At 37.9% G+C, this 15497-nt stretch overlaps 2 protein-coding genes across 3 annotated transcripts in view; one reads left to right on the forward strand and one right to left on the reverse strand.

The window, feature by feature from the left end:
• The window catches only part of LOC144979606 (large ribosomal subunit protein uL29-like), a 38394-nt gene that overhangs the window by 12485 nt on the left and 10412 nt on the right, over positions 1–15497 (forward strand). The window contains exon 1 of one of the 2 annotated variants that reach the window (XM_078926374.1): positions 13603–13684. The exons of the other annotated variant lie outside the window; for it this stretch is intronic. Coding sequence (XP_078782500.1) covers positions 13682–13684 — 3 coding nt within the window. The 5' untranslated portion in view covers positions 13603–13681. Of the gene's footprint in view, positions 1–13602; positions 13685–15497 lie in introns of those variants that run through there. 2 annotated transcript variants of the gene reach the window in all.
• LOC144979605 (actin-related protein 2/3 complex subunit 5-like) lies at positions 111–13425 on the reverse strand. The gene is made up of 5 exons (XM_078926372.1): positions 13219–13425; positions 5117–5192; positions 3588–3659; positions 1596–1769; positions 111–760 (listed from the first exon to the last, which is right to left on the reverse strand). The coding sequence occupies exons 1-5, from the start codon at positions 13281–13283 to the stop codon at positions 698–700; spliced, it is 450 nt and encodes a 149-aa protein (XP_078782498.1). The 5' UTR covers positions 13284–13425; the 3' UTR covers positions 111–697.

Here is a 15497-nt window from a genome sequence, read left to right on the forward strand (position 1 = left end):
CATTTGACAGCATCATTTGATACAACTTAATCCAAAATAAAAGAAAAAAAGAAAAATTCAATTTTTTTTTTAAACCAAAAAATTAAAAATTAAAATATTTATCTTGTGATTTCCAATTTTTTTTTTTTTCATATTCTCCAAAGAGCATTCTCTATCATAATATTTTCTAAAACAAAAAGAAATATTTTTATTTCAAGGAGCATGACCAAATAATCTAGCAATAAACTTTATAAACTAACAGGATGGATCAGGTAGCAAGGGCAGGAGGGCTTGAATGCCTGTTTACAACTCAAGACTTGTCCTACTTATTAAAATGCGTCATTCCTTATCGCTGAAATGTGTCAAAATACAAGAAAACCTTACATTCCATCCAGTCAATGGTACCGCTTTTATTTTAAAAAAAAAAAAAATCCACTCTTGTAAATTTCGACATATTTGCGTATTTTGAACAAAATCACTATGCAACTTCATACTGCAGAGCAAGACTGTTTATATTGAATGTAGGACTCATGATTTGGCATCAGCCTTGGCTTTTTAGTTACTAATGGCATACTGAAATCAAAATGCCATGGTTTTTGTCTAACCTGTTTTTACTGTAATAAACTGTTCCAGTTGTACATTAAATATTATCGCATTCTATCACAAAATCAATTCCATTTTATTGTTGAAATAATATTAATATTAATAATAACTAGCTCTATACTCTCTTTCTGTCTGTCATGACTCGCATGATACATCCCAAACCGCCAACAGCAAACACCTGGAAATAAAGAAAGTAACACAAATTGCATCCAGTGATAAATTAAAGGATGAATTGATGAATGTTTATGAATGTCTCAGGTTTGTTTTCAGACCATGACATGAATTAGGTGGGGCCTTTATATCTTTTTTTTTTTGTGAACGCTGAGACAAAAATGAGCTTTTGTATAAGATCCATATTATAAAACTTAACTGGTTGAACACACAAAGCAACAAGTTTTGAATTTGGGTGGAGTCATTTCTTTTTTTGACCCTTCCGCTCCTTCAGCAGTGATTAGGAAAATAGGTCCATTTGATTATGCAGGAAGCATTTTACATTAGACTAACCTTTTATCTAAATGGTTGCAAGCAATTGTTACTGTCTGATTAACACTTTTGATAAAGGGCAAACACGGAAGACTAGTTATAATATGCTTGCACAAAAATACATGCCTTAAAAAGAAAGCATTTGAAAAATATGTTCTTTAAAAAAATACACGCCAAACTAGTGGCCAATCATAAGTCCCATTGCTCTAATGTAAAAAAAAAACAAACAACAAAAACTGAAAGCTTCAACCCCACAAAATAAAAAACAATATTTTTTTCTTTTTAATTACCGTGCAGTATATGTATCATACAGTCACATATATACGACAAATGAGATCAATGAGATACTTTTATCCAGAGACAAATTTTGTGTTAGAATGCATAGCCAGACAATATTGTATCAGCAACAAACCATTAAAAACTCATATAATAATACTATTAGTAAGTGGGTAAGATAGAATGAACCATTTATCGCCAGCATGATGGCATTAGCCGCCAAGAAGAAGTAAAACAAATAAAATAAAACCAACCTTTTGGTGCCATGTAAGCAAGACAGCACTGCTATTCTCCGTGGGCATTTCAAATCCCCTGTAGATATATTTCATCAACATATCCAGGTTCTTCCCATCTAAAGACTTGATCGTCTGATCCATGTCACCTTTGAAGGATGTCAACACATTCACCACCATGGATGCTGCTCTGTCCTGTAACAAAAAAAAAAAAATAATAATAATTTAAACTAAGAAACCAAACAGTTGAATAAATCAAAAACAAATTGACATGTCAATTTTCAAATTACCATCATCAACCATAGAATTTTGCACTAGACAATTGAGGACGGATATATTGGATGTGAGAGAAAAAGCCCGGAAAAGTTTAGAAGCCTGCAGCCACCCAACTATAGATTGTACGAGTCTTAAATTTTACCACAATCAAACCCAATTATTCAAATTTGTGTATACAATTTTTTTTTAATATATTGAAAAACTTCAATTCCACAATTATTTAAATAAACACAACGCAAAAATGCCATATATTGAAGATTTTTGACATAATTCTCAAATTTTGATGTGACCTTTCGATCCCTCATTTTGCTTTATGACTGATCCATAGCTTATTTTTCCCATGATCCAATTGATTTTCTAATGTCTTGAATATTAAGTCGATCCCATGCATTTTACATTGACTCTTTTAATATTGTTTGTGTGTAAAACTGTGTACCACCCTTATAAATCATCAATGACAAAATGCTGTAGTCCATGGGATTCAAGTCAGGGTCCATTGGATGCGATTCATCTTTGAATATGATTATGTGAATATTATGTAGCATTGTTAGAAGCAAAAACCTTAATCCAGACTTTGTCCTGATTGGTCATTTGTTTTTTCAACCAGACGCAGCAACTTCTTACACCAGTAACACTGCACTGCTCAAAGAAGATGCACATCTGGAAACTTTTGATATTGTGATTTTTATACGAGTTTGGTATAACCAGCATAGTTTCTTAACCAATAAAGCATTTTTTATTAAACTTGTCAAGAATGAACTTAAGGTTGTGTTCCTGCCACTTATAAATTTTAGAAAATTTTTTGTTTCTACTTCATACTCAAATAGTGTCGTAATTTTTTCTTTTTTTTTTCCCCCTGCACCCTATATATCAACATAATCGGGACCATGTGAAAATGTGGATATATCAGTCCTTCCACAAAATAAAAAGGGAAACAAATGGAAAATGCAAGATAACAACAACGGAAATAAGTTAGGCAGCAATTTAAAGGGCCAAGTTTGAAATTTGGATGTTTAACTTTATTTGACAAGTCAGTTATTGTGGTCTGTTTCTGAAAGCCAGAAATCAATTTATATTCCCAGAAAGGGCCATTAAATCATCCAGATTAACTTCTCTTGTTGCTATCTCATATTTTCAATGTTTCCCTTTCATCTTTTGGAAGGACTAATATTGACGAGACACCTGTATCAACATTATACTGCAGCCCGATTATACCAATATATCCATCCTCGACTATATTAATATTAGAATTTTTAATTCAGAAAAGTGAGTGGAACAGGCACTTCATTTCTTGTTATCATAGTGAGTATATCTCACAATATTTTGAAACACTGATAAAAGAATTGCATTTTTTTCAATCATTTGTGTTAAAATTGTGAGTGATGCTCGTGATCTGTGGGCTGTTTACTCCGGGTGATAGGCAAGCACCTAAGGTGGCCATGGGTCTTCTGTTCACGGTCAGCGGTTGATTTCAGGGCCATAACATACTTCATTTTAAATTTTCGAATCAAAAATAAAACTTATCTAAATGGGTATTCGACTAGATTTGAGTAAATATACGATAACTGACTCAATTTTCAAAAGTGTATGCACTGTATGTTGATTGAAGAGCTAAAGGCTCAAACTATAAGATAATAGTTAAAAAGGGATCCATGTCCATAGCTTGACAAAAAGAGGCCACAGAAGAACAATCAATGAGTTTATAATTAGTTTTCATCCATCAAAGCATCAGTATACCTTCACAGCCTGGTTCTTTGATCCTACAGGTGCATTAGAGAGGACGTGGAGCAATGCCTCTTTGTGTTGATCTGTGACGACTGTTAAGGAAGTTATCTTTATATTGTGGAATGGCAGATACAAGAAGAAAGGTTTTGCTGAAGGCATAGTAATATATCACTTACATTATTTAGCATTTGGCGGGAAAAAAATAAAACCAAAATTTATTTTTCTTTAAAAGAAAAAAGGGAGGATTTATGTTGCAAACATGCCACCCAATATGGCCAGTTAAACAGGATTAGACTTTTTTTTTAAACAACAAAAAACACGATTTCAATAATATAAATAGGAAAATTTAGGCAATTTTTTTTTCATTACACTTAAAGATTGAAGTCTTTAAGAAGAAATTCAATAGAAATATGTAGATGAGAATTGTGTTTTTATAGCAAGAATAAACATGACCAAATTATCATGGAAAAAACAGGAGTTTAAAAATCCAGAGAAAAAAATGACCTTTGGAAGCCGTAATTTTAGTTAAATCTTAAATGATGATAACAAAACTTATTGTCATTACAGCTTCTAGTAAAAAGACACACAGAGGTAGATAAAGATATTCATTATCTAAAACCCTCTTATAAAAAAGGAAGTCAAAGGTGAATAGTTCACAAAAGAGGACCCCAGCAGAAATCTACCCATGCCCTTGGCCTAAGGCCTCCCTAAGTACTTACACAAAGTACTCATCAAAATACAGATCAGAAAGAGTGTCTTTGACCGGTAATCAGGAGGTGTGAGGCTCGATCCTTATCCAGTGCCTGTTCCCTAATTTGTCACTTTGATATCCAAAATACAGACAATCAGACTGTTTTTAAGACAGGATAAATGCACATAGGGAGTTTTTTTAAAGGGTAAAAAAACATTTCTTAGAGTCAGAGTAAAACGGACACACTCGCATTCACACCTACTAGCTCCCTCATTATAAAGTATTTCAGCCACATTCTGGGCAGACCTTATTCTGAGGCAATGACGAAAACCAATAAATAGTTGAATGGAAGACCCCAACAGTAAACAGAGTAATATAATAGAAATATTTTTTCTACAACTAATTTCCAGTGATGCTGGTAGGATCTATCAAAAATAATTCTCTTACTTATCCTCACTAACACATTAAACATAGTAGCCTAAACACTGGTCACGCCACAGGCCCCACCTTTGGTTTCTGTTATATTCTATAACCCTCAAGCTATACGTCGTAAAATGCAGAATTATTAGGAACTTTTAACGAACTTTCTCTCTCTCTCTCTCTCTCTCTCTTGCTTTCAACATAGGGAATCTTACAGAAAAATCCACAAAAACTTGGCAAGATTTGGAAAGGCCTGCAGCAAAAAGGTGGAGATGGAACTGTTTTATTGGTTGTCTACACTATCATCTTAAGACAAAATCTTGAAAATGAAGACTTTAAATTAAACTGTCAGTGCTAATTTCATATATCATAAGAGTGAGACAGTGGGTCACACATTACATAGTACATACAAATAAAACCATAAAGGATATCTAGTCATCAGGCTCTGAACTTCACTCTCATTAGGGCCTTGTTCTCCAGCATCTCCAGCCTCTTCATCGTCATATCTGAAAATGAAAACACGCATTTTATTTGTTTTTAAAAAATTAAATGCCTCCATATAAAATATTGATCTTTTACAGGACAGGCTCACCTTCACTAACTTTAACTTGGAAAAGTGAGTGGAGCAGGCACTTATGTTGGTAACAACAAGATATGAAGTGAGTAGAAAAGTGCCAGAAGACAATAGAGAATAAAAATTTTTTCGCGGCGGTGGTGGGGTTTGAACCTGCGACCTTATTGGTACGACAACTCCGCCTGGCAGGTGAGAGCGTGGCTCTACCGTGTGAGCTATCCACGAACACAAAAATATTCGTTTCAAACCCAAGTCATTTCTAGATCCCTCTCTCACCCACTTCTGGGACCGCCGATTCGTTCCCCCACCACCATCGCGAAGTATTTTGACCAGCAGTTAAGCTTAATAGCCAATATTCTCAACACAAACATATAACATAGAAACGATTGAGACATTGAGTATGCTCCGGTGTATGGGGTGAATTTTTAATTCAGAAAAGTGAGTGGAGCAGGCACTTATGTTGGTAACAACAAGATATGAAGTGAGTAGAAAAGTGCCAGAAGACAATAGAGAATAAAAATTTTTTCGCGGCGGTGGTGGGGTTTGAACCTGCGACCTTATTGGTACGACAACTCCGCCTGGCAGGTGAGAGCGTGGCTCTACCGTGTGAGCTATCCACGAACACAAAAATATTCGTTTCAAACCCAAGTCATTTCTAGATCCCTCTCTCACCCACTTCTGGGACCGCCGATTCGTTCCCCCACCACCATCGCGAAGTATTTTGACCAGCAGTTAAGCTTAATAGCCAATTTTGGCTATTAAGCTTAACTGCTGGTCAAAATACTTCGCGATGGTGGTGGGGGAACGAATCGGTTGGCTATTAAGCTTAACTGCTGGTCAAAATACTTCGCGATGGTGGTGGGGGAACGAATCGGCGGTCCCAGAAGTGGGTGAGAGAGGGATCTAGAAATGACTTGGGTTTGAAACGAATATTTTTGTGTTCGTGGATAGCTCACACGGTAGAGCCACGCTCTCACCTGCCAGGCGGAGTTGTCGTACCAATAAGGTCGCAGGTTCAAACCCCACCACCGCCGCGAAAAAAATTTTTATTCTCTATTGTCTTCTGGCACTTTTCTACTCACTTCATATCTTGTTGTTACCAACATAAGTGCCTGCTCCACTCACTTTTCTGAATTAAAAATTCACCCCATACACCGGAGCATACTCAATGTCTCAATCGTTTCTATGTTATATGTTTGTGTTGAGAATATTGGCTATTAAGCTTAACTGCTGGTCAAAATACTTCGCGATGGTGGTGGGGGAACGAATCGGCGGTCCCAGAAGTGGGTGAGAGAGGGATCTAGAAATGACTTGGGTTTGAAACGAATATTTTTGTGTTCGTGGATAGCTCACACGGTAGAGCCACGCTCTCACCTGCCAGGCGGAGTTGTCGTACCAATAAGGTCGCAGGTTCAAACCCCACCACCGCCGCGAAAAAATTTTTATTCTCTATTGTCTTCTGGCACTTTTCTACTCACTTCATATCTTGTTGTTACCAACATAAGTGCCTGCTCCACTCACTTTTCTGAATTAAAAATTCACCCCATACACCGGAGCATACTCAATGTCTCAATCGTTTCTATGTTATATGTTTGTGTTGAGAATATTGGCTATTAAGCTTAACTGCTGGTCAAAATACTTCGCGATGGTGGTGGGGAACGAATCGGCGGTCCCAGAAGTGGGTGAGAGAGGGATCTAGAAATGACTTGGGTTTGAAACGAATATTTTTGTGTTCGTGGATAGCTCACACGGTAGAGCCACGCTCTCACCTGCCAGGCGGAGTTGTCGTACCAATAAGGTCGCAGGTTCAAACCCCACCACCGCCGCGAAAAAATTTTTATTCTCTATTGTCTTCTGGCACTTTTCTACTCACTTCATATCTTGTTGTTACCAACATAAGTGCCTGCTCCACTCACTTTTCTGAATTAAAAATTCACCCCATACACCGGAGCATACTCAATGTCTCAATCGTTTCTATGTTATATGTTTGTGTTGAGAATATTGGCTATTAAGCTTAACTGCTGGTCAAAATACTTCGCGATGGTGGTGGGGGAACGAATCGGCGGTCCCAGAAGTGGGTGAGAGAGGGATCTAGAAATGACTTGGGTTTGAAACGAATATTTTTGTGTTCGTGGATAGCTCACACGGTAGAGCCACGCTCTCACCTGCCAGGCGGAGTTGTCGTACCAATAAGGTCGCAGGTTCAAACCCCACCACCGCCGCGAAAAAATTTTTATTCTCTATTGTCTTCTGGCACTTTTCTACTCACTTCATATCTTGTTGTTAACTTTAACTTGACATTCGAGTCTTAATGTTGACACCAAGATTAGAAAGTATTGCCATAACTGCATTTCAGGCAGCAAAATTGTCAAAGTAGTCTAGAACATAAGTAGTAGGTGTATTTCTTCAGTATTGTGAGAGTGCACATAGCAGGATGGAAAGTTGCATTTTACAAGAAATAAGCAAATATTTTTCATTTGAGTGCAACTTATCACTATGGCTTTCCATCAACAGACAGACAAATCAAATCATTTTTTTAGCTTGGGCGACTGACGAGTTTCTGCAATGACAGAATTTATGAAGGACAACAGACAAAGCTGAAAGAACTCTGTTGACTTGACGACGTCTTCTCCAAACAAGCAGCTTCGAATTGCGTCGTGGAATGTTCACACCATGTATGAAGCAGGAAAAAGCTCTCAAGTTGTGACAGAAATGAGAAGGCTGCATATACTTGGAGTAAGTGAAATCCACTGGATACAATTCCGAACAGAACACCTCAAGTCTGAGAAGATTTTATATGCAGGGAAAGGGGATGGGATTCATGCACAGGGAGCAGGAATAACCCTATGAGAGGATGGGAACAACACGGAGAAAGGATCATCATGGCATCCCTTACAACATGGAATAAGAATATCAACAAGAACATTGTACTGTACAGATCTATGCTCCAACAGATGAGGACAAAGATACATTTTCTAGTCTGCTACTGCTACCAGTCATTGATAAGTTGCCAAGGAAGGACATCAACATATTGATGGGAGATGCAAATACTAAAGTGGGACAGGATGACATAGGTTATGAAGGTATCATGGGCCATCATCATCATGGCATAGGAGTCTAGGAGAGATGAACGACAATAGTGAGACTTACAAATTTTTGTGCATTCAACAATTTGGTGATTGGAGGATCAGTGTTTCCTCATAAGAGGACGGACAAGGCAAATTGGGTCTCACCAGATGGTGTGATAGAGACAGAAAATCAGATCGATCATTTTTGTACCTCTCGAAGATTCAGACGTTCATTAGAGAGGACGTGACAGTAACAGTGATGTTGGATCAGACCACCACCTGTTATTGGCAAAGCTTAAACTTAAGCTCCGATTCAGAAAGCATAGGGCCAAATTGCACACAAGAAGAAAATTCCAGGTAATGCACTAGATGGGGAAAGAATGAGGAGTTCAAACTGCAATTGATGGAGGGGGACATAGACGTAGAGTCACATTGGACAAAGATTTAAAAAAGCGAAGTGGCAATTCGGACCCGAGTCTGAATTGCTTCCCGTAGCAATTCGAAATCCTGCCACAATGCGCCTGCGCAATCACAGGAAGTGTGAGAAGTGGAAGCTGGCTCGAAAGTGAAGCGTGGTAGGGTGGGGGGAAGCTGCTCGTTCTCAGTCGGTAGGAGGGCGAGTGAGGAAGCAAGTCACATTTTAGAACTCCCGAAGATGACTACCTTCAAAAGCAGTGATCTATTATTCCCCTTTGTCTTACTTTTTCTTGGGTACTTTTTAATTGTGATTCTAGAACTTTTTGCTATCCAATTTCTCCATAATTTTTACTGGCGCTGATATCACCTAAATGTGCTGCAAGCGCCTTAAAAAACAAAACAGAGATCTAAATATTCGTGGTCTTTGGGAGATTACAATTGTAGTCGCAATTGTTAACGTTAACAATCAATTTGCCCTCGCATAGAAAAAAGAGTCTTTGTGTTATGATTGGAAGATTTATTTGATTTGCCATGAGCGTGTTGCAAAAGATACATGCATGACATATCTACATTATATATTTTGCAATTTGCGGCCGCGAAAAAGTGCAGAGAAAGGAGAATAATATGACTTTGGGCATTGAGCGTTTTATTTAAAAGGCAGTATATATCGGGCTTTGACAAAAGGCAGTATTTAATTCTTTTTTAATTTAAAAAATATGCAGATTTATTTATAAATATAAAAATAGAGGCGATTCTTGGCAGCAAGCCATGCAATAGAGCCCCGGCACTGGGGTAGGGGCAGAGTACTGTCGAATACTAATATTATTAGATAATACTGGACTATGTGCCTATGAATAAAATAAGCACTTGTTGAATATGGAGAGAAAATGATCAACTGGTAATGGGATTGGTAGCGGGGGAACCCAGAAACGACCGAGGCGCTGGATGCAGGGGAGAACATGGTGATACGAGATCAAAGAGAAAAAGCGCTTGGGTTGTGGAAATGGTTGTTGGGGGGGGGGGGGGGAGTGTGTGTGTGTGTGATTATTCTGTTTTTAATGAATTAGAGATACTCATGAGTGTGTGTGTGTTTAGGAAGACCAATACGGTTTCTATAGCTGCAAACAGAATAGCAACTGAGAGTTTCACTAATGATAAGTTCACCATTCGGGCGCATTGCATTGCGATATTCCGAGTCGAAGAGCCATGGAGTTATTCAGACTCAACCCTGGTTAGCCACGGAGTTCTATTTAGTTTAGACTTGAGTCCGAATTGCCACGTGAAGCAATTCAGACTCGGGTCCGAATTGCCACGGGAAGCAATTCAGACCCGGGTCCGAATTGCCACGGGAAGCAATTCAGACTCGGTCCGAATAGCCTTTTCCTTAAAAAAGTCTATCTAGAGAGATAGTACATAACTTGTCAGAGATAGAGAAAGGACTATCTTTATCTAGAGAGGTGGGCCTTTGGCCTACCAACCTCCGCTGCCATCCAACTCGCCTTGAGCATGCATTCACGTAAAATATAAAGATTTTTTTAAAAAACCTACCTCTGTTTCAAAAACTAGCATCTTTCAACTTTCTAAGAAACATTTTGATTTTTCAGAACTTTAGTTCATTAAAAAAATACCAGCCAATCTGACCCGTTGAGTCGAATGAAAACGAAATTTTGTTGTTTACACGGTTCAAAGGAAATGCCGTAAATAAGCTTTCATGGACTTCCTGTGTTGTTTTTACAGTGTCACGTGACCGTTTTGAGAAATTTGACGTCTGCTACAAATAATTAGACTGGTGGGGGTAGATATTTTCGTTGGAGCAGAAAAAAAGTGAGTATTATTTCTTGTACTTGTAGAGAGGCCTAGGGTCCACCAGCAGACGAGTTGATTGAATGAAAGAGAAAAAGGCCTTTCTTATCCGCCGCCACCACCACCTTGAAAGAGTGGAGGGGGAGGGGGGGGGTGCATGCCGACGAAAGTGTCGCTTGGTGACGTAGAGCATCTCAAGGATACTGGCAGTTGCAGGTGTTCTTAACCCCTTAACAGCGAAGCTAATTTTCTGCTTTTAGATAATAGTTTGCTTTTATCTTTATTATTGTTAACGGGGAATACAGCGTTTCCACCAAGAGAGCAGTCAGACTATAGCAACTCGGACTTCAATTGTCTATAATCGTTTTGCCGTTACTTGTCTTTTGATGATAGAAGATTTGGTGTTAGGGCAAAGATCGAATTTCGCCGCTAAAAGGTTGCATTGCTACTGGGTTTGCCCCCCCCCCCCCCCCCCCCACCTTTATTTTTTCTTCTTTTTTTTTTCACCTTAGTATTGTTGATTGCTGCTATTTCCCTTTTTATGATTAGCAAGTGCCGTAGGAGTCTCACAGGATGCAAGAGTACTGCAATTAACCCTTTGCCAGTGACACTGATTTTTTTGTTTTCAAATAATAGTCTTCATTTATATTATTTTTTAACGCAAAAAAAAAAAAAACGTTTCCACCATAAGAGCAGTAAGAATATTGATAAAAAGCGCTTTGAGCACGTTGGGTGGATATTGCCCTATATAAAAGCTCAAGTTTTTAAATTGTAATTTGTTTTTTGTCTTTTGATGAAAACGGTAAGATTTTATTTTTGGTCCAAGTAAGATTGATATTCGCCTTTAAAAGGTTAAGTTGTTTTGTTTTTTTCAGGTTTTTTGTTTTGTTTTTCAAATGCGGATACGCTGCTTCTTCATTTTTTTCCTCAACTGGCAAGCTATCGCTGTACTTACCCGCATGGCTTGCACACACAAAAGGATACATCTAGGTCACAAAACCTTACATCCAGGTCACAAAATCAGACAACTAGGTCACACATCAAGACATCTCTGTTTCGTTTGTTCCAAGATAGCAAAACAAACCAGACGTCTTGGAGTTCGAAAGAGCTTTCCATAAAATATTTGGTATTTGCAAGACCCCCAGAAACCAATTCCCTATAAAGCTCTTGTGCACGGTTACTTATGACCTTGATTTCTTTCGTACCCACCCCCCAAAATCCCACTTATTGTGTGTTATAGGCAGAACATAATAAATAGCTGGGCTGCCACATGCGTGACTAAATTGGCCAAAGAGAGAATCTATACTTTGGCATTAGACACCCAGTACCTGATGTCTTGGTTTTTAATCCTAGCCTAGTGAGAGAGAGAGAAAACAAAATCATACATGTATCTGCAAAAAGCAGAACGTTTTCATTTTACATTGAGATGGGAAGGGGAAGGGATAACACTAAGACAAGAGAGAGAGAGAGAGAGAGAGAGAGAGAGAGAGAGAGAGAGAGGTGGGTGGGGGGATGGGGGGGATAGTAAGGGGGAATGGGAGAAGATGAAAGAAACAATGGGTTGCCTGATGACGTAGATCAAAGGATTGTTACAGCGGTGTTCACGGTGCGTACTTCGTGAAATTTTAACCCTTTACAGTGACACTGATTTTTTTTCTCTCCAGATTGCTTATGCAGAATAAATCGTTTCCACCAAGAGAGCAGTAGTAAGAGTATATTTCGACTCGGGCTTCAATTAAACTATAAATCGCAAAGCTTGTCTTTTAATGATAACATTAAGACTAAGATCTGGAGTTTGGGGAGTGTAAGATGGAATCTCGCCATTAATGGTTAAAATTGTTTTGATTTTAAAAAACAACTCACACACACACGCACACACACACACACACACACATGAGCGCACGCGGTCACGACAGCGAGGACCATCACTGACAGAATGTTGCAACGGTAAACCGGTTTACGTGTACATAGATCCTGAGGCTAGATGCCCCGTTAACGTGTACGTAGGCACTCCCAAAAAAAAAAAAGAAAGAAAGAGACACACACATACTCACACACACACACACACACACAGTCTCGCATCCTCTACGAACTAATTTTGCGCACCAATTTTTACTGCACTTATGCACCAAATTGCATACCTATCTAGGGACACTTTTTTCCGTATCTTTTTCTCAATAAACTTTATAAAAAACCTTTGTTTTGCGTAGGTTTTGCGCGGCTAGCGGCAGGCACCAACCATTGGACAGACGGAAACCCACACGATTTCGCGAGGAATGAATCATGAAAATATTTAGGATATAATTTCAAACACAACTTTTGAAATTCATCAAGGATTGTCTAGTACCGAATGTTTTTTGATAGAAAACAAATGCATCTTCAACAAATATAAACTGCTTATGACGGTTAGCGGTAAGTTTTTTATTTATTTTTCTGTCCAAATTCCAAACGAATGATTTGTCCTGATATAGAAGCTAAGCATTGGTAACACCGGCTCACCTCTCTAGGTAGGAAGGAGTCTATGCCTAGGCCTAGGAAGCAGATAAGATACATCGTACTCATACGAAGACTAACTTAGTCACTAAGAATTTTAGTAAGATTTAAGTTTAAGATTAGCTGTCTAAATAGGAAGTTAGAGTTAGAGAGCAGGAGGAAGTTTTTTTTGCCTACCGGTCTTCGTCATATTGATCGACGTCGACTCTTCTGAAAACTGATGAGGTTGTTGATTTCGACATCTTATATGGAGTTATCAGAGATTCTCAAATTTCAATTTGTACTAAGAAGAAACAGTAGGATTATAGGCCAAAATAAACTTCCTTTTTTGTGTGTGAATCGTGAATCGAATAACTTGTATCCACCCCCCACCCCGGAAGTAACTTTCCGGAAGGATACGAAAACGAAAATAGAAATATATTCCGTAAAATAGCCATCTTAAAACTAAATCAACTATTATTAATATTCTTAGTCTTAAGCTTAGAACGCTTAAAATTACTGCTATTATTTAATTAACTGTTTGATTTCGAAATAAAAATTGCATTTTAAAGGATAAAAGAAGGCAAATCGAATCTTAGCTAGCGGAAGTAGTTTCACGTTATTTTCACAACTGCCTTTTCACCCAAAACAAGAAAACAAAATGGTAGAGTTTCATGTCTGATGCCTTAGTAATCCTTTATATTCTTATTATATTCCTGAAATCGGTTGGCTTTGGTATGTTAAGCCCTTGATATAAGGATATGTCTGTTGTGTGGTGGATATATTCCAGTTTAAAATGCAAACCACAACGTACAATAAGTATTCGAAAGTACTCTCTCTCTCTCTCTCTCTCTCTCTCTCTCTCTCTCTCTCTCTCTCTCTCCTCTCTCTCTCTCTCTCCATCTATCTCACATAGGCACACACGTACACACTTGTTTGAGAGCCTGGACAAACTATGTTCACGTATGTGCCGGTCTCCTTTATTTATATTTATATTGACATTGACGTAGTTTTAGGTAGGCACTTTGATAACTCCAGTCCAGTGGCCGCGATAGCTCACTGTAAGTAAGGTGAAACTCGTTTTTGGAACTTTATTTTTGACCCTTTACTGTTTTGGTCACCATGGCGTTATTTGTGAACCTAGTGACTAACTTTGGTATCATTATAAAGGGCACAAAACAAGCTTTCTAACGGTGTATTTCATTCTTAATTCCTGATTGTATTTCCAGAAAGCTTATGTAATAAAATTTATAAATTTTTGAATTATAAGAACTTTTAAATTATGGATACATTTAATATACTTCATACATCGATAGACAATTAATTGAAGAATATCTCTGCAAATTTCATCAAAATTGATACACTCGCTCATTATTTTATTTTTTCCGCCATCAACCCACTTTTAGGACAAAAACCTCATATTTTTCCCTTTTCCATACTTTCCATCCATAAAAATGATTTATATGAAATAAAGCTTATTTCTGACCATTAAAATGATACCTAACACTTGCCATTTATTTTTTAATTGAAACAAAATTACTGAAAACAATAAGTGGGTCATGTTGACTGTAAAACTCAAATTTCCGATCGCCGCGAGATGCTGGTTTTGAGGCAGCAGTGAGATCACAGATTCTCTCTGTAAAATTGACAATAATTTCAATAGAAAAATATAAATAACTCTGGAACCGTAGGTCGTAGAGAAACAAATAAGGTATCAATTTTTTTTGTTTTTTCAAGTCCCATCCCCCTGACTGAGTCAAATCAAGATATTTTGAGTTTGAAAATTTTATCAAAGTGCCTATTTTAGGTGGCAGGTAGATATTTGTACAGACTATGGCTATGGTACTTTCGTAAAAAAGTGGTCCCTGCAGAGTGGAGTAATTTTACCATTGTCTTTGACTAGCGACGACGGAAGGGCAGCACTTCCGAAAGGTCCGACATCCACAGCATTCTTGTTCTAGTTCTAGTAGGGGGTTTGGGATGGGGGATTATCCCCCAGATAGTAGGCACTTGCAAGAAGTAGCTCTCGCGAGTTGAAAACAGGCGAGGATTTCTGTTTCCGTTTTTGAGGGGGAAAAATTTTGGAGTGATTTTAAAATGTTCATTCTTCTTTCTCAGTGGAATGAAATAGCATGTATTAGAGAGCCTCGCCTTTGGCCGACCAACCTCCGCTGCACGTCCAACTCGCCTTGAGCATGCATTCACGTAAAATATAAAGATTTTTTTTAAAAACCTACCTCTGTTTCAAAAACTAGCATCTTTCAACTTTCTAAGAAAAATTTTGATTTTTCAGAACTTTAGTCGAATGAAAACGAAATTTTGTTGTTTACACGGTTCAAAGGAAATGTCGTAAATAAGCTTTCATGGACTTCCTGTGTTGTTTTTACAGTGTCACGTGACCTTTTTGAGAAATTTGTCGTCTGCTACAAATAATTAGACCGGTAGGGGGTAGATATTTTCGTTGGCGAAGAGAAAAA

This window comes from Berghia stephanieae, chromosome 9 (genome assembly GCF_034508935.2).
Source record: "Berghia stephanieae isolate SIO BIC M18660-M18661 chromosome 9, UCSD_Bste_1.3, whole genome shotgun sequence".
Classification (NCBI taxonomy): domain Eukaryota; kingdom Metazoa; phylum Mollusca; class Gastropoda; order Nudibranchia; family Aeolidiidae; genus Berghia; species Berghia stephanieae.